General features: G+C 41.4%; 1 protein-coding gene across 3 annotated transcripts in view; it reads left to right on the plus strand.

Moving 5' to 3' along the window:
* Positions 1 to 22982, plus strand: part of hecw2b (HECT, C2 and WW domain containing E3 ubiquitin protein ligase 2b) — a 366692-nt gene extending 343710 nt beyond the window's left edge. For all 3 annotated transcript variants that reach the window (XM_080198794.1, XM_080198796.1, XM_080198795.1), the window contains 5 exons: positions 4559 to 4705; positions 5348 to 5462; positions 5551 to 5636; positions 5731 to 5843; positions 20411 to 22982. In XM_080198794.1, coding sequence (XP_080054920.1) covers positions 4559 to 4705; positions 5348 to 5462; positions 5551 to 5636; positions 5731 to 5843; positions 20411 to 20522 — 573 coding nt within the window. In that variant the 3' untranslated portion in view covers positions 20523 to 22982. The remainder of the gene's footprint in view (positions 1 to 4558; positions 4706 to 5347; positions 5463 to 5550; positions 5637 to 5730; positions 5844 to 20410) is intronic.
* The last annotated feature ends 2876 nt before the right edge of the window (positions 22983 to 25858 follow it).

Raw genomic sequence — 25858 nt, forward strand, 5'->3', positions numbered from 1 at the left:
ATCTCTTTTGGGGAAGGAGTGACCTGTTCAAGAGAGACAAGTTGCACCTGAACTGGAGGGGGACTAATATCCTGGTGGGGAGATTTGCTAGAGCCACTCAGGAGGGTTTAAACTTGTTAGGCAAGGGGGTAGGACCGAAAGCAGTAGGGAGACAGAAGAGAAGGCTGAGGACGGCAGAGAAGCTAAAGAGAGCACATTAAGTAGTAAAGGCAGTATCAGTAATCCTAGTACTGGACAGATAAAGCAAAAGCAGGGCAGAAAGCAACGGAAGTCTACATTAAACTGCATTTATTTCAATGCAAGAGGCCTAACAGGCAAGGCAGATGAACTCGGGGCATGAATGGGTACATGGGACTGGGTTATAATAGCTATTACTGAAACATGGCTCTGGAAGGATGGCACTGGCAGCTCAATGTACCAGGGTACAGATGCTATAAGAAAGATAGAATCGGAGGTATAAGAGGACCGGGACTTGCACTTTTGATTAGGGAAACACCATGGCAGTACAGAGAGGGGATATTTCTGAGGATTCATCCATTGAGTCTATATGGGTAGAAGTGAGAAACAAGAAGGGGAAATCACTTTGCTGAGATTTACTCTAGGTCCCTAAATAGTGCAGGAAATTGAGGAGCAAATATATAAGGAGATGACAGATAGCTCCAAGAAAAATAGGTGGTAATAGTAGGGGATTTTACCTTTCCCAACATTGACTGGGACAGCCATAGCCTTTGGAGGCCTGGATGGAGAGAAGTTTGTGGAGTGTATTCAGGAAGAATTTCTCATTCAGTGTGTGGATGGCCCAACTAGAGAGGGGGCAAAACCTGACCTCCTCTTGGGAAATATGGGCAGGTGACAGAAGTGTTAGTGAGGGATCACTTTGGGACCATTGACAATAATTCCATTTGTTTTAAGATAACTATGGAGAATGATAGGTCTGGCTCAAAAGTAAGTCTTGCCCCAAAAGGAATATGGGTGGCATGGTGGCATAGTGGTTAGCTCAGCGCCAGGGACTAGTATTCACTTCCAGCCTTGGGTGACTGTCTGTGTGGACTTTGCATGTTTGTCCCATGTTTGAGTGGGTCTCCTCCAGATGCTCCAGTGTGTGTGGGGCAAGGCCAATTTTGATGTTATTAGACAAGAACTTTCAAAAGTTAATTGGGTGAGTCTGCTGGCAGGCAAAGGGATGGCTGGTAAGAGGGAGGCTTTTATGAGTGTTAACCAGGGTTCAGGGTAAGCACAATCCTCTTAGAGTGAAGGGCATGGCTTGAAGAAGTAGGGAACCCTGGATGACTCAGGATATTGAGGCCCTGGTCAAGAAGAAGGAGGAGGCATGTGACATGCACAGACTGGGATCAGGTGGATCACTTGAAGAGTATAGGGGGTGTAGGAGTAGAGTTAAGAGAGAAATCAGGGGGGCAAAAAGGGGACATGAGATTGCTTTGGCAGATGAGGCAAAGGAGAATCTAAAGAGCTTCAACAAATACATAAAGGGCAAAAGAGTAACTAGGGAGAAAATAGGGCATCTTAAGGATCAATAAGGTCATCTATGTGCGGATCCACAAGAGATGGGTGAGATCCTAAATGAGTATTTCTCATCAGCATTTACTGTTAAGAAAAGCATGGATGTTAGGGAACTTGGGGAAATAAATAATGATGTCTTGAGGAATGTACATATTACAGAAAAGGAGGTGCTGGAAGTTTTAAAGCGCATCAAGGTAGATGAATCCCTAGGACCTGATGAGGTGTATCCCAGGACATTGTGGGAGGCTAGGGAGGAAATTGCAGGTTCCCTAGCAGAGACATTTGAATCATCGGTAGCCATAGGTGAGGTGCCTGAAGATTGGACGATAACAACTATTGTACCTTTTTTTAAGAAGGGCTACAGAGACAAGCCTAGGAACTACAGGCTGGTGAGCCTCACATCTGTTGTGGTTAAGTTATTAGCAGGTATTCTGAGAGACAGGATCTGTAGGCATTTAGAGAGGCAGGGACTGATTAGAGACAGTCTGCATGGCTTTGTGAGTAGAGAATCATGTGTGTCAAATTTGATAGAGTTTTTTGAAGGGGTAACCAAGAAGGTAGATGGGGACAGTGCATTCAACGTTGTCTATATGGACTTTAGCAAGGACTTTGACAAGGTATTGCATTATAGGTTGTTGCATAAGGTTAAATCTCACGGGATCCAGGGTGAGGTAGCCAAATGGATACAAAATTGGCTTGATGACGAAAGACAGAGGGTAGTTATAGAGGATTATTTTTCAAACTGGAGGCCTGTGCCTCAGAGATCAGTGCTGAGTCCACTGTTATTTGTCATTTATATTAATGATTTGGATGAGAATTTAGGAGGCATGGTCCTAGGTATAGGTTTGCAGATAAGCCAAGATCGGTGGCATTGTGTACAGTGCAGATGATTTTCTAGGATTGCAACGTGATCTTGATTATTTGGGCCAGTGGGCTGATGAATGGCAGATGGACTTTAATTTAGATAAATGCGAAGTGATGCATTTTGGCCAGGGCAGACTTAGTTAATCGTAGGGCATTGGGGAGAATTACAGAACAAAGAGCTGTAGGAGTGTGGGTTCATAGCTCCTTGAAAGTGGAGTCACATGTGGACAGAGTGGTGAAGAAGGCATTTGGCATGCTTGGTTTCATTGGTCAGAACACAGAATAAAGGAGTTGGGACAACTTGTTGTACAAGATATTGGTAAGGCTACAGTTGGAATACTGTGTACAGTTCTGGTCACCTTATCATAGAAAGTATATTATTAAACTAGAAAAAGTGCAGAAAAGATTTACTAGGAGCTACTGGGACTTGACAGTTTGAGTTATGAGGAGAGGCTGGATTGACTGGGACTTTTTTCCCTGGGGTGTAGGAAACTTGGGGGTGATCTTATAGAGGTCTATAAAATAATGAGGGGCATCGATCAGCTAGATAGTCAATATCTTTTCCCACAGGTGGGAAGTCTAAAACTACATGCATAGGTTTAAGGTGAGAGGGAGAGATACAAAAGGGTCCAGAGGAGCAATTTTTTCACACAGTTAGTGAGTGTCTGGCAGAGAGGTAGTAGTAGAGGCAGGTACAATTTTGTCTTTTAAAAAGCATTTCGACAGTTATATGGGTAAGATGGTATTGAGCGATATGGGCCAAACACACACAACTGGGACTAGCTTAGTGGTTTTAAAAAAAAGCAGCCGACAAGTTGGGCCAAAGGGCCTGTTACCATGCTGTAAACCTGTATTTACCCCCTAATTCACCTAACTTGTGCCTCTTGGGACACTGAAGGCAATTTACTATGGCCTATCTACCTAATCTTCAAATCTTTGGGCCAGGGGAGGAAACTGGAGCACCTGGAGGAAATCCACGCAAATATGGGAAAAATGTGCAAACTCCACACAATCACCCAAGACTGGAATTGAATACAGGTCCCTGGCATTGTGCTAACCACTGTGCCACCCATGTTTCTTCCTTACAAATTTAACTAGCGTGGAATCAAATTCTATTGTAACTTTTATACTAAGTCCAGATACTTAGGTATAATAGTTTATAACTGACTCCAGCAAGCACATAATTTGCCAATTACACATCAACCATCTGCAGTTTGCTTACTAAGGGTATAGCTATTGAGGGTATTATCACCATGGCATTTCATAGTTGTGGTTAATAGATGAAAACATTTGTAACAAACATAGGCTTGAATCCACCACTCAATATTCCCAGAAGAGTTGGTTTTGGGGGGGCATGGTTCAAAACAGGACACAAAGAAATCCCACAACACCAGTTTAAAATCCAAACAGGTATATTTGTAGCAAAAGCCACAAGCTTTCGGGACAGCCTGTCCCTTCGTCAGGTGGCTGGGAGTTACATCAAAACAGGACAAACAGATGCTGAGCCCTAATTCTTTGATCTGCAACCTCTGTGATCTCAACTGGAATCTCAGAATCATACAATAGTCCTTCTTCAGCATAATTTTTTTTGATCAGACTATAAATTTTGCAAATAATATCTAGAAAATAAAAATCATACCATTTTAAATCTAATGAGTGATTTCTCCATTTCATTTCTTTATTCTCCCTCTATTTTTAATTTAGCAGTTTGGTATATTTTGTCCTATATAATAAGTTAACTGGCCTATGGTTCCCCATTTTCCCTCTTCCTTTTTTTCTTAAATATACTAACAATCATAATCACATGTAATAACTCAATCTCACTTGAAACATAAAAAAATGAATTGGCCAAACTCAAATCTCTTGACCAAATCTGAATAGCAGCACTATTGGATTGTTAGTAAACAATTGATTATAGCTAAACCTTTCATAATTTTTTACTGGCAACATTTTCAAGAAGAAATATCCATAATTCTTGGCTATAGTAATTAGAATAATATTTGGTTTATACGCTTAATTGGTCAGATTAATTGCATTTATTGCTGTATCACAATTGAGTCTGTTTTTGATGCCTCTTTTAAGAACTGTAAAGCTAGAAGTGTTATAGGTTTATAATGAACTGAAATTGAATTGTTTCAAAGTGTAAAATAAGTGATTGTTTTCTTTGGAATAGATTACAGAGAGAGAGCTAAAGCCTGGTGGAGCAAACATCCCTGTTGTAGAAAAAAACAAGAAAGAGTACATTGAAAAGATGGTAAAGTGGCGCATTGAGAGGGGCGTTGTGCAACAAACAGAAAGTTTAGTACGTGGTTTCTATGAGGTAAGGATAGCAGATGCATAATACATGCAGTGAAAAGAGAAATTTTGATAATCTGATACTTCTTTCTGGATTTATTCTTATTATTCCAGCTTCCAGTATTATATCTTGTGTTCATGCCTTAGTGAAGTCAGACTACACGTTTCCCCCACCTACTTCCCACCAAAATGTATCATTTTATACAAGTAATTGTTGGGACAGAGCATGTCAAATTTCACCACAACTTCATTTAAATAACTGGTTGTTAACAAAGGGGAATATCATGTATAACATATCTGGTGTCCTTTTTTAATTCAAAAGAGCAAATAAATCTGTATATCACTAGATATGACATGGCATTGGGAAAGTGAAGGAAGAAGGGCTGCAAAGAAAATTTTGATTGCTGGCTCTCTCCTATGTGGGGATTTTTTTTAGCATGAAAGGCAAACATCATTTTTGATAAAGAAAGCTAAAGAACAAAATGTTGGGAAATGTTGGGGAATCCAGGGGATAGAAATCATCAAAGTATGCTGAATGGAGACAATATTCTAATTTATCAAGCTCCAAGAATATAAAAACAAGTTCTAATTATGAATACAAGGTTACTTTCAGGTGTTATTTAAATTGGTGTTATGCTGTTGCTTTAATGACAGTTACTTGTTTTAGGTGGTGGACGCTCGGCTTGTTTCTGTGTTTGATGCACGGGAATTAGAACTAGTGATTGCTGGCACTGCAGAGATCGATTTAAGTGATTGGAGAAACAATACAGAGTACAGAGGAGGTGAGTTGATTTGAATTATTTTAATTACAGTATTGGCACAATGCTTGGAAAACTCAACATCTTATACATTTTCATTTATTTTACAAAGGGTACCATGACAACCACATAGTGATTAGGTGGTTTTGGGCTGCAGTGGAAAGGTTCAACAATGAGCAGAGACTAAGATTGTTGCAGGTACAGTAAAACCAATTATCTTAGTGAAATACTGTACTAATTATTTGTGTACACACTAATGTTACTGTTACCTAAAACTGTGTTTCTTTACCAGTTTGTCACAGGTACCTCAAGTATACCCTATGAAGGTTTTGCATCACTACGTGGTAGCAATGGACCCCGAAGATTTTGTATTGAAAAATGGGGTAAAATTACTTCACTTCCAAGGTATGTGCTGCATAATATAGTAAGCCTTTTCTATTTCATTATTGCATTGGCATTCACAGCCTAGAAGGGCCAGTCTTGTAAAATATAATTTAGTTTCTTTTTGCTGTAATGTTTTACCTTGCCCTTTGATTGCACCACAGAATTTATTTAGATTCTCTGCTTTGCAGTAAATTTCTGTATATTAAGCTCATTAAATTGGACTCCGTGATGTCTCTGGCGTCAGCGCTTTGGAGTGCCTGAAGTAAGAAAATGGCATGTGACACGCTTTCAGTATTGCCTAAACTATGTTCCATGTTGGGAAGTCCCCGTGTGCGCTGAATGTGACAGTCATTTGACTGATTTGGCACACATTTTCAAGGCAGGCCACTCTCAACTGAACATGTGCTCAGTTGCATGGACCTCCCATTCCCAAATAATGCTATTGAAAGTGACAGGCTTCCAACTTTCTGGTGCAATGCTTTTGATTTACTTCTGCCGTAGCAACAGCTTGTGCAAATATTGGAACTTGTTTTTGGAAATCTTTTGGTTAATTACTGTATGCATTCATGGAGGACAGAGGATTTTGTCATCTGTACATACCAAGTCTGCAAGAGCTGTCGTTGCAATGCCGCGGGGCTGCAACATGATCAAAAATTGGAGCAGAGGCCGCAGATAGAGAGGATGTGGAGAGTGTTCCACCACAACATTTCAGAGAACATTTTGCATACCTCCAGCTCACCCAGGAGCAATGCTGGAGGTGAAACAGAACTGTTCCATCCTCTTCAAGAGGTCTTGTGGATGCAGTAGCTTGCTGTAGTGCTCTTATGCAAACTACATCAGTTGCTGCAACAACACTGGTGGATGGTTGCTGACTTTCATTGTTGGAAAATTTGGATGGCTTCTCATGACAGCCTCAAGCACCTCTGGGCCAAGAGGACCTGGCTTCATGTGGCACTATCTCAGCATTGGGGGGGGTAGCCATTTGGCTGGTTGACTGAGAGATAATAGCACAGGCACTGGCTGAATGGTAGTGAAAGAAGTATAAATGCTGTCATCCTGAGAGAGGGCAGATGGTATGTGTTCCATAGTGCCACTGCCATTACTAAACGGCACCTCAGCAATCCCAGTAATTTACAGGAGCACAGATAATTGTACTGCCGCAAGAGCCTGCAGGCTCCTTGGAGCACAGCTTGCAGCCATGATGGCAGTGTCTAAGTCTGCATAGCAGCAAACATGGATTTCATGATCTTTGTCTGAGCTTCCACTGTAGCACTGAGATATTGAGCTGGATTTTTGCTGCATCAGGATGACTCATGAGCCCTTACAAATGGCAGGTGGGTCCCAACTTTAGGATTCCTTGTCCTGCTCTCAGGGTTTCAATTTTGGAGTGTCTTTAAAGGGTGTGGGCCCACACCCTCCAATCTTAATCCATTGAGGGGATAGGGCTCTGTCATTTTCATGGAATGGATCAGCTTTTCAAAGAGTCATGGTTGATGGCTCCTTAGAGGTGTCAGTGAACCATAGTATTCATGAGGGAATGTTTTGAAAGGTCCAAATTCATAACATTTGAAGCATATAAGATGCTGATGTAATAATGACAACAAGGCCACATGACTGAGAAGTAAGAGAGATCTGAAAGGAAGGGAAGCTCCAACCTTGTACAGAGATCTAAACATGCAAGCCTTTGCTGTAAATAAATAATGGTTTTAAAAAACTACAGACTCATACAGCATACTTTATGAAAATAGACAATCCTCCATATCCTTCTAGACCTCAGCCACCCAATGAAACATGGTGGCAGTGAACCTCAAAAAGAAGATACAAGGCTAACAATAAAAGAGATTATGACAGGAAGAATAGAAGAAAAAACTGTAAGACACACCAAGATGTCAAAACATTGAGGTGGCAGCATATGCAAGCTGAGACCTGGATATTGGATCCCAGTGAGGAGAGATCAAAGGTGCAAACAACAGCACAGAAGTAAAGCCAATTCCAGGCTCAGCTGAAGCATGGAATCCACATGATCACTGCCAGAACCATTTCAGATTAAAGAATGCTTGCAACAGGCCCACATCTGGGACAACTAGAGAACAAGGATCATAAGGTCCTGAACTGCTTCAGGATTATACAAAAAAGATCCAAAGGACCAGGTCAGTACTCTAATTTATGTTATTAGATCTATTGCTGACGATCTGATAGCAAGGCAAGGTGTTAATGAGACTTTAGCATTTTATGAAAGAGGCCTGCAAGCTTTCAACTCTCACTTCAATGTTCATCAAAATGTAATAATAGAGGACTAGATTTAATAAAGAAATCAAAGACCCAGGCAAAAGTATGGATTGGCTCATCAACAATCACTATAGGCTGTAAGGGAACTTTGATTATGGAATCTAAGGATGGGCTGATTGATGATAAAATCGTAGTCAGGGTCCTTTAGATAAAGCATTATCAGAACTCTTATAGACGAGAGGATTTAACACTAGTACAAGCAGAGCAGAAAGTGAGGCAAACAGAACTCAGGAACAGAAGTGGGTGTTTATTATTTATAATTATTTCCATAAAAGAGAGTTATGCTTTTAAGGAATGATGAATGTGCAGTTAACCAAAATTCTGTTTGTGTGAAAAGTACAAATGATAAAGGGGGTTAAATTAAAGACTCTACTAATTTGGATAAATGTTTCCAGAATATATGTTCTGTCTCAATAAAAGCTGAAATCTTTCTTAGAGGAATTTATGAGGTTGTTAGTACATCTCGGTTCTGCAGTATTTACTAAGGCTCTCAGAATATTAGTTAACTAGTTAATATTCTGGAGGAGAAGTAGACTCGATGCAATGTGGAATAGCTCGAGACCAAATTCAAAATCCAGCATTGCAGTTGTTAAATCTCATGATCTGATGACAGTGAAATCTTTGATTTAGACAAAATGTTATTTTGCTTTAATAAGATGAGACATTTACGTCACGCTATGAAATATAGAAAATGGGAGCAATAAATCATTTGACCCATCATGCTTGACCCTCCATTCATTGTAACATGGGAGATCATCCAGCTCAGTAACCTGTTCCTGCTTTCCTCCTCAATTAATTCCAACAACTTTGGGGATGGTATTCTGCAAGTCGTTATCCAATTTGCGACCTCATCTGCTCATCTTAGGCCATTAAAGAAAACCACCTTGAGTTCTGCAGTTTCTCAGAACTATTTATTTTCTGCAACTATGATTACTTCCCATTTTTTTCTCCATTACATCACCATTCTTATCATTATTTACAGAAACAGACACATTTATTTAGGGGTGGCACGATAGCACAGTGGTTAGCACTGCTGCTTCACAGCTCCAGGGACCTGGGTTTGATTCCCAGCTTGGGTCACTGTCTGCGTGGAGTTTGCACATTCTCCTTGTGTCTGCGTGTGTTTCCTCTGGGTGCTCTGGTTTCCTCCCACAGTCCAAAGATGTGCGGGTTAGGTTGATTGGCCATGCTAAAAATTGCCCTAAGTGTCCTGAGATGCGTAGGTTACAGGGATTAGTGGGTAAATCTGTAGGGATATAGGGGTAGGGCCAGGGTGGGATTGTGGTCGGTGCAGACTCGATGGGCTGAATGGCCTCTTTCTGTACTGTAGGGTTTCTGTGGATTTAATAATGTCATCTAAGTTCAGCTTTCTGAAGTGGAACCTAAATGATGTTAACCCTCACCACTTAATGCCCATTTCAAACAAGAAAATACCTAGCTATCTGCTCCTAACCTTCAGTGATACCACTATCACTGGTTTCCCTAACATCAACATCTCAGGAGGACTACTGCCATTGAACACAGCCTCAGCCTGCAAAAGCAGGTCAGAGAGACAAACTAATCTAGGAAAGTGCCTCACCTCTTGACTCCTCAAAGTCTCTTCACAATGAACAAGGCTCAGGCTGGAAATGTGATGAATACTATTTTTCCTGGATGCAGACAGGCATAGTAACACTCAAGAACTTCAACAGCATCTAGATCAAACTATTTAATTTATCAACTTCCTTGCTGCTGGACTCAATGTAGACCCCCTTCAACCTAGTGCACTGTTTGGTAACATCTATAGGATTCACTGCAACACTCAGGAAGGTTTTGATTTATTATTGTCACAAGTATTGGTATACAGTGAAAAGTATTGTTTCTTGCACTATACAGACAATGCATACCATTCATAGAGTACATAAGGGAGAAGGAAGGGCGAGGGTAGAGAATGTAGTGTTAGTCATAGCTAGGGTATAGAGAAAGATAAACTTAATATAAGGTAGATCCATTCAAAAGTCTGATAGCAACAGGAAAGAATATACAGAACATAAAACAGAGAAAAAACTACAGCACAAACAGGCTCTTCGGCCCACAAGTTGCGCCAATCAAAAGACAGAAGCTGTTCTTGAGTTGCTTGGTACAAGATCTCAGACTTTTGTATCTCCTGAAGAAAGAAAGTGAAAGAGAGTAAATTGGTGAGGGTCATAGCATAAATGCTGAATTTCCTTAGCTTCCTGAGAAAGTAGAGGCCTTGTTCGGTGGGCTTTCTTAATTATAGAGTGGAGGGAGCAGGACAGGTTGTTGGTGCACTTTCAACCATTTCCACTTCATCCTTGTTGATTTAGACAGGGGCATGTCCTCCAATACATTCCTGGAAATCGATAACTATCTCCTTTGTTTTACTGAAATTGAAGGAGAGATAATTGTTGTAGCACCAAATCACCACATTCTCTATCTCTTTCCTTTACTCCATCTCATCATTGTTTGAGATTTGACCCATTGCGGTGGTGTCATCAGCAAATGTGAAAATGGAGTTGGAGCAGGAATTTGGCCACCCAGTCATAAGTGTATAAGGAGTATCGTAAGAAGCTGAGGACACAGCCTTGCTGGGCACAGGGGTTGAGGATAACCAATGTAGCAGTGTCATAGTCTTTCCTTGCCGATTGTGGTCTGTGGGTTAGAAAGTCTAGGATCCAGTTACAGAGGGAGGAGCCAAACTTGAGGCCATTGAGTTTGGAGGTTCATTTTATAGCAATAATGACGTTGAAGGCTTAGCTGTAGTCAATATTGTCACCTTCCTCGAAGACAACTTCTGTGGACCAGGACAAAAGTTGAAATGCCCATCCAAGTAACACACTGGGCCCGATTTTAACATCACATTGCGCCTGTTTGCGGGCACAAAAACTTGGTAAAGTCAGGCATGAGGCGAGTAGCATGATCTAGACCCGCCTCTGCAGTGGTTCTCCCTTTAACGAAAATGGATGTGATCGGAAGCACGGGTGCAATGGCCATTTAAATGCATTTAAATTGAATTAATGGGCTGTACGCTCACCTTTACCAGCACTTCCCCCTTTGCCATCCCGTTTGCCAATCTAGAATCAGCCCAAAACAGATATGCTCCATAAAAGTCCAATATGGGCGCTCCATTAGTGCATAGTGTCCGATGGCTCTCTGCTACTTACAGGTGTCCTTTCGTTGCGGCCATTTCCTTTTTTGAGTCAGTGGTGGCTCTGCAAGAATGTGGGCGCTGTTGCTCAACAGGGTCTCCAGTATCTGACCTGCAGCACTGACCTGGGTCTCAGCATTGACCTGAGGTCTTGTGGTACTGCTGGGTCCCAGTGCACTCAGCACAAAGTCCTTGCAAATTGCACTGCTGCAGCCACTCAACATTTCAAGGAGCTGTGATTGTGAGGAGCATGTGGCCGGGGTCATGGCTGGGGACTGTGATTGTGGGGACCATGTGGCTGGGGGCTGTGATTGTGGGGAGCATGTGGCTGGGGGACTGGGGGGAGCTGTGATTGTGGGGAGCATGTGACTGGGGGTATTGGGGGCTATGGACAGTGACTATTGATATTAGGGGCAAGCAGCATTCCTTAACCACTACATGTGTTCTCCTCCATCTCTTTCACAACCTCCCTCCCCCGCAACCTTCAGAATGACTAGGTAGATTTTGCCACGCAAATCAATCAATTTTGCTGTTCTTTTGGTTGCTGCTGGAACTGAGGAGGATGAATTGTGAGCACAGGTGGCCCGGGCCATACTGCTTGCAGGAGTAGAGAGAAATGACCACCAGAGGCAGGAGGTGGCCACCATTCATCTGGGGGGCTTGCAGGAGGAGGAGGGAGCAGAGACACCAGCATTTCCATGCAAGAGTGTCATTTGAACAGATGTTGGAGACCATGTGCCACTAACATCTCCGCCTCTGAAAGGCGACAGTGCAACACCAGTGCAGCCTGTTGCAGAACTTGGCACCTGGGAGGGGGCACCCACTCTCAGTGGCCGTCCAATTGATGGCCACTCTGAACTTTAATGCGATTGGCTCCTTCCAGACCCCTAGCGGAGATGTATATAGCATCTTCCAGTCAGCTCTGCACACCTGTGTCAAGCAGGTCACAGGAGCCCTGTATGCCTGGGCTGGGCAATATGTCAAAGTTAACCTGGACCAGGCCCCATCAGGAATCCCCGGTTGCAGGGTTTGCAGCCACTGCGGGGATGTATGATGTACAGGGGACCATCGACTGCACCCACATCTCCTCTGATGCCCCCCCCTAGAGAATCCATGAAGATTCATCAACAGAAAGATTCATCAAAAGAAGTTCCACCCCTTGTGACCATAATATGAACATTATGCATGTCTGCACAAAACACCCAGGTAGCATGCACGACAGCTTCATTGACAGTCAGATATCCTGGAGGCATTTGAGGAGGAACCCGGGCTGTGGGGCTGGCTCTTGGGTGGTACAGGTTACCCACTTTGGACATGGCTGATGATGCCTCTGCGGAGGCCTGTGATGGAGGAGGAGACCCTCTATAATGAGGCCCATGAAGTCACCCGCATGTCACCAGTGGAGAGATGCATTGGGCTACTTAAAATGCAATTCCAGTGCCTGGACTGATCTGGCAGGACCCTCCAGTACAACCCTGTAATTTCTTCCTGCATTGTTGTCTTATGCTGTACCTTGCACAATCTGGCTCTGCAGAGAGGTGACATATTGGAGGAGGAGGATGTGGAGGTTGACCAGCCGGGCATTGCTGGAGAGGATGACCAGCTGGAAGAGGAGGAGGAAGAAGAGAAAGAGCACGCTGAGGAACACTACCCAGGATTGGAGGGCTGGCAGCTCAAATGAAGCATGCGAGGGTGGCAAGGGAGGCCCAAATCACTAAGTCGTGAGGGGCTTGTGTCTATGGGTTCCATCCTCCACCCTTCCTCCCCAAACTCCTCCTAAATCCTGCAACGTTGTCACACTACATTGGTGGGCCTGGGTGTTGGTAAGTTTTTTGGCAAGCAGGAGAATGATGACAACTCGCTAAACACCTTTATGATAATGCCCTGGTGCAAACTAGTCTGACTCCTACTGAGCTCCGCATGCATGTTAACACCTGGTCCCAGGTCTGTGTAGTGGTTAAGGGAACTGAAACCCCCATACAGGGCCCTCGGTCGTGGAATGGGGAACGGAAGAGGATTGCTTATGGGGTCTGGAGAACCAATGGCTTCCTTTTTTCAGTGACACAGCATTGAGGGGCCTCCCCACCCAATATCAACATGAAGCATCCCTCCAGAGTTCATCACTGGAAGAGAATTCCTATTCGGGAAAAATCTGAGACAAATTAATCACTAGTGGCTGGTGAAGAAACATTTAATTGCAATGAAGGTGTTTAAATAAGATGTTCTAACATAAAAACTTGTGAACATAAAATGTTAAGGTCCTTAAATATCTTTCTAAATAATGCAGCCCTTCAACCATGCCATCCCAGTGTAACTACAACTTCCTAACTTACATGGTTTACCACTACATCTCAGTAACTCCCCAGAATGTACATCGGAGGTGGAGAGGGCCAGCTGCCTACCATGCTCTGTGGCTTGTGACGCGCGTGGCGGACATGGACGTCCTGTACCTTGAGAGGCCCTGGCCTGTTTTCAGGTGTCTGGGATGTTTCCAGGACACCACCTTCATCCTGCTGCCCCTGAGATAACCCGGTGTAAGGAAGGAGGGAGTATAGCCACAGTGTCCTGGCTGTAAGGCCCCGGCATGGGCTTGAGCCCTTCCTCCTCCCTTGGGGTTTCTGTAGGCCCCTGGATCACTCCACGGAGCAGTGGTGCTTTTGCAGTGAGCTCCAGAAGTTCTGGTGTCACCTAGCACTGGCAGTCCTGGAGGATCACCTGCGTCCTACCTATGGTGGTCAAGCCCTCTGTGATAGCTACTTGCATTGGGGGTCATCTCTCAATGGCCGCAGTCTGAGACTGGATCACGCTCTGCAACCACTCAGCCATGACCCTCTGTGACTGGGCCACGTTCTCGAGGTCTGCTGCCCTTGCCCACTGTGTCTCAGCACTGTCCCACTGGATCTCCTGCAAGCTTTCGGCCATGGGCCATAGAATCTTGAGAATCCTGTTCAGCCCCTCAGCCGTGGCTGTCTGGGACTCTGCTGTGGTCCGCTGTGCCTCGACTGTGGCCCTCTAGGACTCTACTGTGGCCATTGCTTGGAGCCTGCCACTCATGGTGAGGATCTCTGCCTGAGGCATTCCACTGCAGATGGCACCCTTGCAGTGTTGACCTGGGAAGGCAAACAAGACGGGCAATAGCAGGTTCATCTGAAAGCTTTGGGACTCCTCCCAATAGTCTCAGTTGGTCCAGTGTGGTCATCAGCCTCTCCTGCATTCCCTGGCTCTGTTGCTGTATCTCCAGCAGCTGCGGGAGAAGTGATCACAGAGGCCCAGAATGTAGCCTAGTGCCAGCTGAGTCCTTGCCTCTGGCAGGCTACTGCATGCCAGAGGCCTCAGACGTTTCCTCCTCCACCTGATGCACTTTATCAGATGTGTTGCACTCACCAGAGTGTGACCCACAAGCCTCACCACTAACTGGACCCACCAACATGTCAGTATCTGGGATGGTGAGTTGTGAGGTGGAAGCTGACGCCAAAATAGTGCCACCCTCGGAGGTCCTTCACCCATATGCTCCAAGGACTTGTCCGAGCTGTCTGGACCAGTATGGGCCATAGTCCAGAAGGCCTCAGGCATCCAGATCTGTCCCTGCCACACAGGACACAAAGTTAAGTGCAAGGGAGGGAGAGGAATTCAGAATGCCAAAACACATGATTCACATTTCTCCACAGAACAAAGCATAAAGAAAATTTCTTCATACGAACAGCCCATTCGGCTGTCCAAGCCTGTAGCAACCCGACTGGCCATCTGATTTGTAACCCTCTTGGGGACTAAAAGGAAGCATGCAAGGTGCTGGGGATAGGAAGAGCTGGGGGAGATTTGGGGCAAGATGCAAGATGGGGTTCAAGATGCCCAGCTGAGGTCATCAAGTTTTTTTGGCACTACTTTCCAGCTTGGGGGTCCACTGACCAAGGCAGCGACTGCCTCCCAGGCCGCATTGCCATCAGATTCCCTGGGTCTGCATCCTCCTGGGGAGAAAAGGGGTCCCACCTCACCTCTGCTGCATTCAGTAGCCTCAGTAAAAAGTCTGACAACACTAGGTTTAAGTCCAACCGATTTATTTGATAGTAGACTCACTAGCTTTCAGGGTTAGTCCCTTCGTCAGGTGAATGGAGAGTCCATTCACCTGACAAAGAGACTAACCCCGAAAGCTAGCTAGTAAACTATCAAATAAATCGGTTGGACTTAAACCTGGTGTCAGACTTTTTACTGTGTTTACCCCAGTCCAACGCCGGCATATCCACATCATGTTCAGTAGCCTACCCAGAGTGCCCTCACAAAAACACAGGGCTGGTCATTTTGTCCAGGAATGCCTGCCTGCCTGTCCATCTTTGGGTTTTAATGGCGATCTCCCTCATTAGGGCAGATCAGCTGCAGACAGTTTGGCAGAGCATTCCAGCAGATTACATGTGGTTTGCTTATTAGCATTAAAGGGAAGGCAAGCGAGCACTTGCTGATGCGGAGAGTTGCTGGTGGATCAGTGCCTCAATGACTGGAGACAGGGAAGAGAGAGGGAGGTGTCACACAGCCATCGGAGTCCAGAAGAGATGGGGGCCTTGTGTGGGAGGATCTTGGGTGGGGGTGAGGGGGATCACTCTGGAGGGCGGATCTCTGTGCCTGAGATTGGTGGGGGAGAAGGGGGATCCACTGCCACTCTGCCTGAGATCAGTGGGGGGAAAGGCCAGGGGCCTGCAGTCAGTCTGGGTGGCAGGTGGTGGAGGGTGTAAGGGGGTCAGTAATGTTATGGGGGGTGGGGCAATGTCTCTGGGGGCCAGGGGGAGGCATTGGGAAAGATGTGGCTAGGGAGCATTAGTCTAACATTTTTTGTCTGCGCATGTGCAGTTAGAGGTGCCGATCAGAGCTGCAGAGTTTCGGGCGTGTTAAGTCTCGCCGAGAGGCTTGTGCAATTTGGAACCACTGATGTTTTTTCAGGCAGATTGCCTATCAGGGTGCCTGAGTTCAAATATAAAAGTCAGATCTGAAACACTCCCAGTTTCAAGTCCGCCCAGCACTTGGAATCAAAATGGTAAAATAGGGCCCAATGGGTGGGATTTTACGGCCTCATTTGTCCAGAAACCTTAAAATACTGCCTGAAGTCAATGGATCTTTCCATTTTCCGCCCCTTGCCTGCTCCAAATCCCGTGGTGGGCAGGGTGATTAAAATTGCAGCCATTGAGTTGGATTTAATGCAGCTGTTTGTTTAGATGGGAGAGGGCCTGTATCAGTCTCCTGCCAGCAGCAAAATTTCCTCCAATGAAACTGGAGTGCGGAAGCATTTTAAAATTGTTTTTCTTTATTTGCCTTTGGGACGTAGGCATCACTGGCAATGGTAGCATTTGCTGCCCATCCCTAATTGCCCTTGGCTTGCTCGGTCATTTCAGAAGGCATTTAAGAGCCAAACACATTGCTACAGTTCTGGAGTCACATGGCGGCCTGACCAGATAAGGAAGCCAGATTTCCTTCCCTATAATCATTAGTGAATTGGATTGGTTTTTTACAACAATGAATAATAGTTTCATCATCACCATTAATGTAATTAGCTTTCAATTCCAGTTTTATTAATTTAATTTAAATGTAAAATCCACCAGCTGCCATGGTGGGATTTGAACCCATGTCCTCAGAACATAGCCTGGGCCTCTGGATTTCTAGATCAGTGACATGAAACAGCACCATGTGCACATTGTTGGCTGCTGCTAGCAGAATGTCAGTTAAGCCCTTAATGAACAAATTGACACTCAGTTCTCTGAGTCCATCCAAATTTAGTGATGAAATGTGAGTTGCTTGACTTTCCTGTGCCTGAGAAAACCCTGTTGTGTTTGCCAGCAACCTCCGGTGGGGCTTTGGAAATGGGTAAGCTGCTGAAAGTAACCCTCCTACTCTTGCTTCCAAACCCCCTTTGCCCCCCTCCTGTGATGACACCCTCCCTGTGATTTTCATGCCACCTTTATTCATCTTTGGTCTGAGGTTCTACAATGCTTATGGACCGTTGGTGGGTGTCATTGTCAGCAGTTGCCACCACATCTGCTGGCACTCGCAGCATGAAGAATTGTTGACTTCTTGGCTGGATTGTATGCAACTCTCTGTCTTATTGTAGAAAGGGCATTATTATATATGTATTTGTTATCTTTTCAAAGTCTAGTTTAATCACATGAAATACTTATGAAATGGTGAAAGGCTGTGTAATTTAGATGTCAGATCTCCGAAATGTGGTGCTGTGTTAGAAGGTTATTTCCTCCTCACCCCCCACACCACACACACATGCGCCTTATTTGTTTCGGAGCACTGCCCCTGCATCAGGTAAGTGGGAATTCTGTTCACAAACAGGGCATTTAAAGACACAAACGCAATTTACAAAATAAAGTTTAACCTATGCTTAACCCTCTCTCCACTCACATTGTCTGTACCTTTAAGACTTGATTACTTGTGAAGACTCGCATTCCAACCATTATTTTGTAAATTGAGTTTATGTCTTTATATGCCCTGTTTGTGAACAGAACTCCTACTGAACAGACGAAGGAGCAGCGCTGTGAAAACTAATGGCTTTTGCTACCAAATAAACCTGTTGGACTTTAACCTGGTGTTGTGAGACTTCTTACTGGAATTAATATAAACAGAAGTGAGTCAGTTCCCTTTGGGGCTAGCACTTATGTTTTCAGCAGGTTTGTGTATTCCTAATTTCCCCTGCAGGTAAAGAACTTGCTTCAGAGGGCTAATAACAGAAGTTCAGTATTATTTGTCCTACACCCTTTAACCTAGGTACAAATTCACGTATAAATGTAGAATGACTTATAAAGTGGAATGAGACTGATGTTAGTTTGCCACAGCTACTTTACAGTAATGGAAAGTTGTAAGTATGTCCTCTGTCTACATTCCTAAAAAAAAATGACAGAATTCAAAGGCACAAATGTAAATGTATCTACATTTGAAGATATTCAACACAATGCTCGATGAATTCTATTACTGCCAATATGATTTGTTTCAAAGAACATTAATTAAAAGATATCTTAGATATCCTGCTTGTTTATCTGCTAAAAACGTTCAGGAATAATTTATATCCAGCATAACATTCAAAAAATAGATCAAATTATTAGAGTATTTCATGTACATTTTAATTAAACCTTCAAACATTAGTTAAAACAGACATCAATTTAACTAAAATATCTTCGTTATCTTTGTTAAAATAGCAGTGTTAATATGCCATCATTTTGGTTGGACTAAAACCTGGTGTTGTCAGACTTTTTACATCATTTTGATTAACAAGGGGATCAGGGTTATGGGGAAAAACTGGAGAATGGGCATGAGAAAAATATCAGCCATGATTGAATGGCGGAGCAGACTCAATGGGCTGAGTGATCTAATTCTGCTCCTAAGTCTTATGGTCTTTTTTTTTCATTTAAACTGATCCTTTTTGCACATTTTGAATCATTTCCAGAAAGAACTATGGAAATTTAGTATTCAAATTAAATTGGCAAACAAAGGTCCCCAGTTTAAACTTGTTTGGTATGACTAGACTGTCAGAGAAAGCTGAGTCTGCCTTTTAACTAGTTTGTGGCCAGAGCTGTTTGTTAGGTTCACATCTTTGTGACCATTACTCTGGAAAAAAAGATTAAATTTTAAATTTTAAATATCCTGCCTTAAGGAAATGTTTTGCTAAATTGCGGTAGTTGTAAATGATGCACTAATCCTCTCTCTGCACCTTAACATTATCCCAATGATGAAATTAAAATATTGCTAATCAATATATATTATTTAAGCAAACAATTTGAAGAACATTATTTTTAATTCTTAAAAGATCAAGAGAAAAAGATGATTGGTGTTGGTTAATTAATGTAAATTAAATTATACATTGGTGAGTAGAGAAGCTTTAATATACTATGTACATACCAGACAAATCACGATCCAAAGGTCATAAGTCAGAAGACAGTTATTTTCCATTAGAATTATCTATTATTTGGCCATGTTTTGTACGCAGTGTTTAAAACAACTTTGAGAACAGTAGATGTTCTTGTCAGTGACATTTATAGACTACTTGTTGTGATGAACTTGGAAGTAACACAATAAGGAAAAGTTGTAATTTCTTTTAAAGATCTATGGAACCTGTTTTTAAGAATGTTGTAAAAGAACTTTTAAGAGTTTGCATCAACTGAGAAGGGATCAATTATAATTTTCTTGGATGACAAGAAATATTGGTTCATGTGACCTAGTGACGCTTGACCTGGAAGCTGTAGAAACAGAAAGTTAAAGAAGCCATGCAGTTTTTATACACAAAATAGTGTTTTTTTTTTAATTAGCCGGGAGCCTGGAGAGTCTATAGTTCCTCATTGCTTTCTCCATAACAACATCTTGGCCAATTAGAATTGACTTGCCAATCAGCAACCTTTCCTCCTGCAGTGTAAATTGTGATCATTTGAAATTTGGCATTTTAGCATTTGCCCTGATGAGTGCAATATGAAAAGATTCAGAAACATGCCTTTCAGCAATGTTTTAATATTTGGTACAAGATGATAGTTTAGTTATGTTGTTGAAAAGCAACTGAATACTTTGGATTTGCACAATACGGAAAACTCTGGATGTGTGTATTACAACACTTTAAAATTACTTAGTTGGTTTTAAAGAATTTTGGGATGTCCTGAGGTCATAAAAGGTAGTATATAAATGCACGTCTTTCTTATTAACAAAATATATTAAATGACCAATCTTGCATTGAATATCTTCATGTTGCAATCCATTAACTTAAGTACAAAGTTCACACCATTTTGAAGTCTACCTACTTCTGCTCTTAATTCTTGTGTAAAAGCAAAATACTGCAGATGCTGGAATCTGAAACAAAAACAGAAAATGCTGGAAAATCTCAGCAGGTTTGACAGCATCTGTAGGGAGAGAATAGAGCCAATGTTTTGAGTCCAGATGAGCTCTGACTAAGGGTCATCTAGACTCAAAATGTTGGCTCTATTCTCTCCCCACAGATACTGTCAGACCTGCTGAGATTTTCCAGCATTTTCTGTTTCTAATTCTTGTGTGTTTGTGCATCAGTTTATGTGAACCAGTAAAAATAATCTCTTTTAATAATAATCTTTGCCTCCTGAACTGCTTACTGTTGTGCTGTTTGTGATTGTGGGAATAAGTAACAGCAACATTTTTCTTGGTTTTGCAGGGCTCATACCTGTTTCAACAGGCTAGATCTCCCTCCATATCCATCTTTTTCTATGTTGTATGAGAAAATGTTGACTGCTGTGGAAGAGACAAGCACTTTTGGATTGGAATAACATATTGTCTTGAAATATTAGCATATTTCTTCTAGTGATCTTTTCTCGTGGACTTTCTTGAAGTGGAGAGCGTGATTGACTTTGATGGACTCCTTGCAGAATTTTAATTAACAAAGAATTGGCCTTCATAGACTTACAGGACCTACTGGTGAATTCCAAAGCATTCAGGAGATCAAACAAGATTACTGGGTGCAGACAATCATTGTACACGTTCTGCTGAATGACTATGTGTCTGATATGAGAAATGAAGGGAAGAAACCAAAAACCTTGCACAGTGGTCAGCCAGCTCATACACAACAGTTGGCTATTTGTGTCAACTATAAAAATATTAAATTTGCTTTTGTCTAGAAAAGCTGTTGAGAAATGACCATGGCTTGCACAAAGATAGGTCAATACTACTTCGGAATGACTGTGAAAATACTATGTGGACGATTCTTTTTTTCATAGAGTTTATTTCAAAACCTGAAGAGTGAGGTTTATGTCTTTTTTAAAACTCAGTGTATACCTGTATCTTCTAGCTGAAAACAAATGTAATTGATAATGAAATAATGATCTTTATATACCTGTTATTGCATGGTATACAATCACAAAATATGGAAATGTTTAAAATTACAGCTCCATTGTCATGGCACAGTAAAAATGTCAACAGTTGCGAAATTCACTTTTATTTAATATTTGTAATAGATTCTGTACAAGTCCTACATAATATTTAAACTATTCCAAGCCTTGTTGGAGGGAGATGTCTGGCAGTTCACTCTTTGTGCTTGTTCTAAATTTGCTTAGGTTATCTACTTCAGGACATCCAAAAGATTGATGCTTTTTTTATTTTGTATAAATAAAGTTTTCAGTAACGAGGAAAAAACTTTTTTTTAAAATTGCACTGAATGTACCAAAGTAAAAAGGAAAAGAATTTCACAGTTCACAAAGTTGGTACGTTGGTATAGTTGTATGCAGAATTAATGAAAACATTTTTCAGAACTCTTATAATATTATGTCGTGACTGCATACAAAAATATGTCTCAGCATGTTCTTAAGAAATTACATCCCTCCTGAACAAAGTAGAATAAATAGATTTATATAACAGATCAGAAACATCTGCTCTATGCAAACTTAAATCTTGCTAACAGCATTTTCCTTGATAAGCAAATGGGGTTCAATTTAACAGATATATATATATATATATATAGAGTATTTTCACAGCACTTGAGTGAGGATTGTTGAGAAGACTTTTAACAAAAGAAATGTAATCTTACATATTGAATGGTATACAAATAACAGCGATAAAGACATTTACATGAAAATACTCTGGCCAGAATCTTACACCATTCACACTGGTGGGATTTTCCCATCCCAGTGCAGTGAACAGAGATTTGGTTGGCCATCAAATTCTCCAACTTCACTGCAGCGGGAGCATGGTATGAACAGCAGGTTAGTTTGCACCCTTTGACTTTGGAACTATTAGTGAAAATTCATTGATGTAAGAATACTCTGTTTTATGGTATGTACTGTCCATGTGAAATTCCAGCAATTTCAGTTCTTTTACTACTAACAGTTGAAAAGACAACATCGTTAACACACACTACTTCAGATCAAACTGCTCAAATACAGTTGGAAATAAACTGAATGCATTCTCTGATTAATCTTCTACAGCTCAAACTCCATACATTAAGTATTGTAATGATTTGAAAAGAAATGGATTCTAATCTGGAAATTTAAAAACTTGTTTTTACATTTATATTGTTTTAACCTTTGTGTGATTGCTAACTTGCCTCGGTCCATACCCTAGCTTTTTTTGGGTACAAAGCTTGAACTCCTAGATCTCCAATACCCAATGACATTTTAGCATATATTAATGCAATGGACAATGGGAATCAAACTGGTTTAATTTTTTGAGTTGGATAATGCATCATCTTTTAAGTACTTCTTGTCAACAATTTTTTCTCCCCCATCCATGCACGAGCTACCCATTGACTTATTTGTTATATTGGATGGGGTTGATGCTGTAGTGTCCACACACATGACTGAATAATGTAAGACATTGCATGGATATTATGCCTCTTCACATGGAAAGAGAACATTTAGCTTTGATCATGACATAACCACTGACATTTCTGGTACTCTTAGGCTATTTTATATGGTGTTTTGAAAAATTAAATTTCATTTGAACTTAATTTCATTTTAAACAAATGTAACAACACACATGGCTAATAGGACACAAACCATTAAAATTGGCCATAGATGTATTTGCAAGTTAGTGTTCTGGTTAATTTCACAGTTTGAATCCGTCTATTGGGATTATTGCAGAATTTTGTACACAATTGCTATTAATTATGTTGAAAATACTTAGAATTATTGTTACCTTTTTGTCAACTATGATTTAATGAAAGAAAATGTTTTTAATGTATCAAATATGAATTACTTTGTTTTATTTTCATAACAATGTATATATTTTATTTAAGACCATGCTGCATCATTTGAAATCATTAATTGGAAATAAACAGCAGTAAAAGTGGAAGATTTGTTGCAAAATAGAATTTTTATGTTAAATTTCAACTACTGTCTCAGGCTATATATAGGGTTACTCATTGGTAAGTTTTCTCATTTGACAATATGCATAAATTTTATATTAGTTGCCTGTTCTGATTATTTCCTATTGTATCGTTCAAAGCTTATAATTGAGTACATTAATTCACCCAATCCACACACAGTTCTTAAGGAATGCTTAGAAACAATTGACACTGTCTCCATAGAAACTACAACTAATATACCAATCTGTGAAAGAAGCCCTTGATACTTCTGTTGTGCCCAAACCACAGGTAAATTATTTTGACTAATTCTGGATGTCATTGTAAAAACAGACAATAAACTCATCCTCTTAATTCCCCAACTTCTTTCTCCAAACTCACTGTACAAAATTTTACAAAGTATATTTATTACTGTACATTGGTCAAAACCCAGAATGTTTTTCGAATCATTTTAATTATTCTTTCTTTTTTAATTATTCTGTTTTGGCTCCTTTTTCTAATTGCTTTTATTCATGAGGCTTACACTAAGGAACTTTTCTTATCCTGATAGCTAAGAGTGGTATGTTTGATATAACAGAGAGAACCCTAAACACTTCACTCTAGGAACTAGTAGCTGTAGATCAGCCTTTGACTCCAATGGAAAGGAAAATCAAATAGTTTGTAAAACCTCATCCAAAGTAAAAATTATACCCTTGGTGTTTTAGGTCTTAATTATTTCTTTTTTCTTCAAATTTCTTAAATAATGACAGAACAACAACAACAGCACATATCTTTACATTAATGTTTAACCAGGTTCTCATGGTAGTGGAAAATAACAAATGGATTACAATTTCTAAGCTATATCCATTTATTTATCTACATTTTACGAGAAACTATTGGTTCTGCATAAATTGTGGGCTTGATCTTCAATTTGGGTTGGGAACCCAATATCCTGGCAAACAGGATGGCAGTGGGAATCTTGCACATTAGGATTTATTGCAGGGCACAGGGAAGGCCAATGATGAGCAGCCCATAGAGGGAAATGGGCCAAACACAGGCAAATGAGACTGGTTCAGTTTAGGAAACCTGGTTTGCATGGATGAGTTGGGCCAAAGGGCCTGTGTCTGTGCTGTATTTATCTATGACTCTATGAGATCATTTCCAGCACCAGACTTCTTCCACTGTTCCTGATCCTGCACATATTGGTGTTGCTTACATGATGCAATCGTCAAATGTAAATGCCGTAATTGGGCTAGTAGAGGACTTAGGAGTCGGTATTGCACAGTAAAACTTCCTGCAGAGAATCAAAGGCTGACCACATGATCTGATGGTGATATCATTGCACAGGCTGCTCTTTTACTTTCAGTTTGTACTCTGTAAAGGCCAGAGCTCTTAGAATATATCTGTTGTTGTTAGTTTGAATCTATGTATGCAAACGACCACCCCTAAAATAGTTACAATATTTAAAAAAGAAAATTGGTGACAGGTTGGAAATTTGTTTCATCTAGATCATCGAAAAAAGATCCTAAGTAGAAGAAAATTGTGGTTCCTCACACTTCGAATAATATAAGGTTAGGGAGAAGTAACAACAGGATTACAGACTGAAATGCCAGTAAAGGAAGGCCGAGTAAGTTGAAAAAGGGTGGAAGCTCTCTGTGTGGTTTCAAAAGAGGATTTTTTTTCTGATCAGACAGGGATGAGATTCCAGGCATTACCTGGCATATTTGAAAAAAGAGATGCTTTGTTGTACAGCTGGGGCTGTTTGAAAAAGGAATACATCAAGTCAGTGGTCTCCAGGGTAAAAAGGGGAGTACTGAGAAGACAATAAAAAATATTCTGAGCAGTCTCAAGTTGCTAATACCTGCAAGAAAAATGGCAGGTCAATTCCGTGGGCTCTTTCAATAAAGAAAACAAATCACTGAGTTCCTCTGTAGAGCATTTTAGTACTTTGTACCAGCGAATAAAATTGTAAACAAGTTGCTCGTACTAGTTTTTCTCAGTACAATAGGAAGTAAAACCTTTAATTTGCTGTGATGCTTGATTCATCCAGAAAAGTCAAGAACTAAAAGTTACGATGACTTCACAAAGATCCTCAATGAACATTATTCTCCAAAGCCCCTCACCATCGTAGAACGGTTCAGGTTTCAAAAAAAACAAAGAATAATACAGCAAAGGAACGGGTCCTTTGGCCCACCACGTCTGTGCTGACAAAGATGCCTCCCTCTAATATTTTCTTGCCTCTACAAAGTCCACAACCCTCTAGTCCCTACTTATTCATGTATCTATCCAGATGCCTCTTGAATGTTGTTACAGAATCTGCTTCCATCACCTTCTTTGCTAGAGCATTCCAAGCATTCACTACCCTCTGTGTGACAAACTTGCCCATTACATCTCTTTTAAACTTTCCCCCTCTCGCAACCTTTGCCCCGAATAATTGATCCTACGACCCTGGGAAAAAAGACTGACTATCCACTCTACCTAAGCCTGTCATAATCTTGTAAATCTCTATAAGTCTCTCCTCATCCTCCAACGTACCAATGAAAACAATCCAAGTTTGTTCACTCTTTCCTCCTAATTCATGTTGATTCATGCATCAACATCCTTCCAGTAGTGTGGCGACCAGAATTGTACACAATACTCCAAATGTGGCCTAACATGTTCCAATTCCTATACTCACCCGATAAAGGCAGCATTCCATATGCCTTCTTGACCACATTGTTCACCTGAGTTGCCACAGATCTGGCAAATCTGTATGCCTAGATCTCTCTGTGCTATATTTCTAAGGGCTCTACCATTTCCTTCTGCAGTAGACCTTCCAAATCGCATCATTTC

This window comes from Carcharhinus amblyrhynchos, chromosome 11 (assembly GCF_965287045.1).
Source record: "Carcharhinus amblyrhynchos chromosome 11, sCarAmb.v2.hapA, whole genome shotgun sequence".
In the NCBI taxonomy this organism is placed as follows: Eukaryota; Metazoa; Chordata; class Chondrichthyes; order Carcharhiniformes; family Carcharhinidae; genus Carcharhinus; species Carcharhinus amblyrhynchos.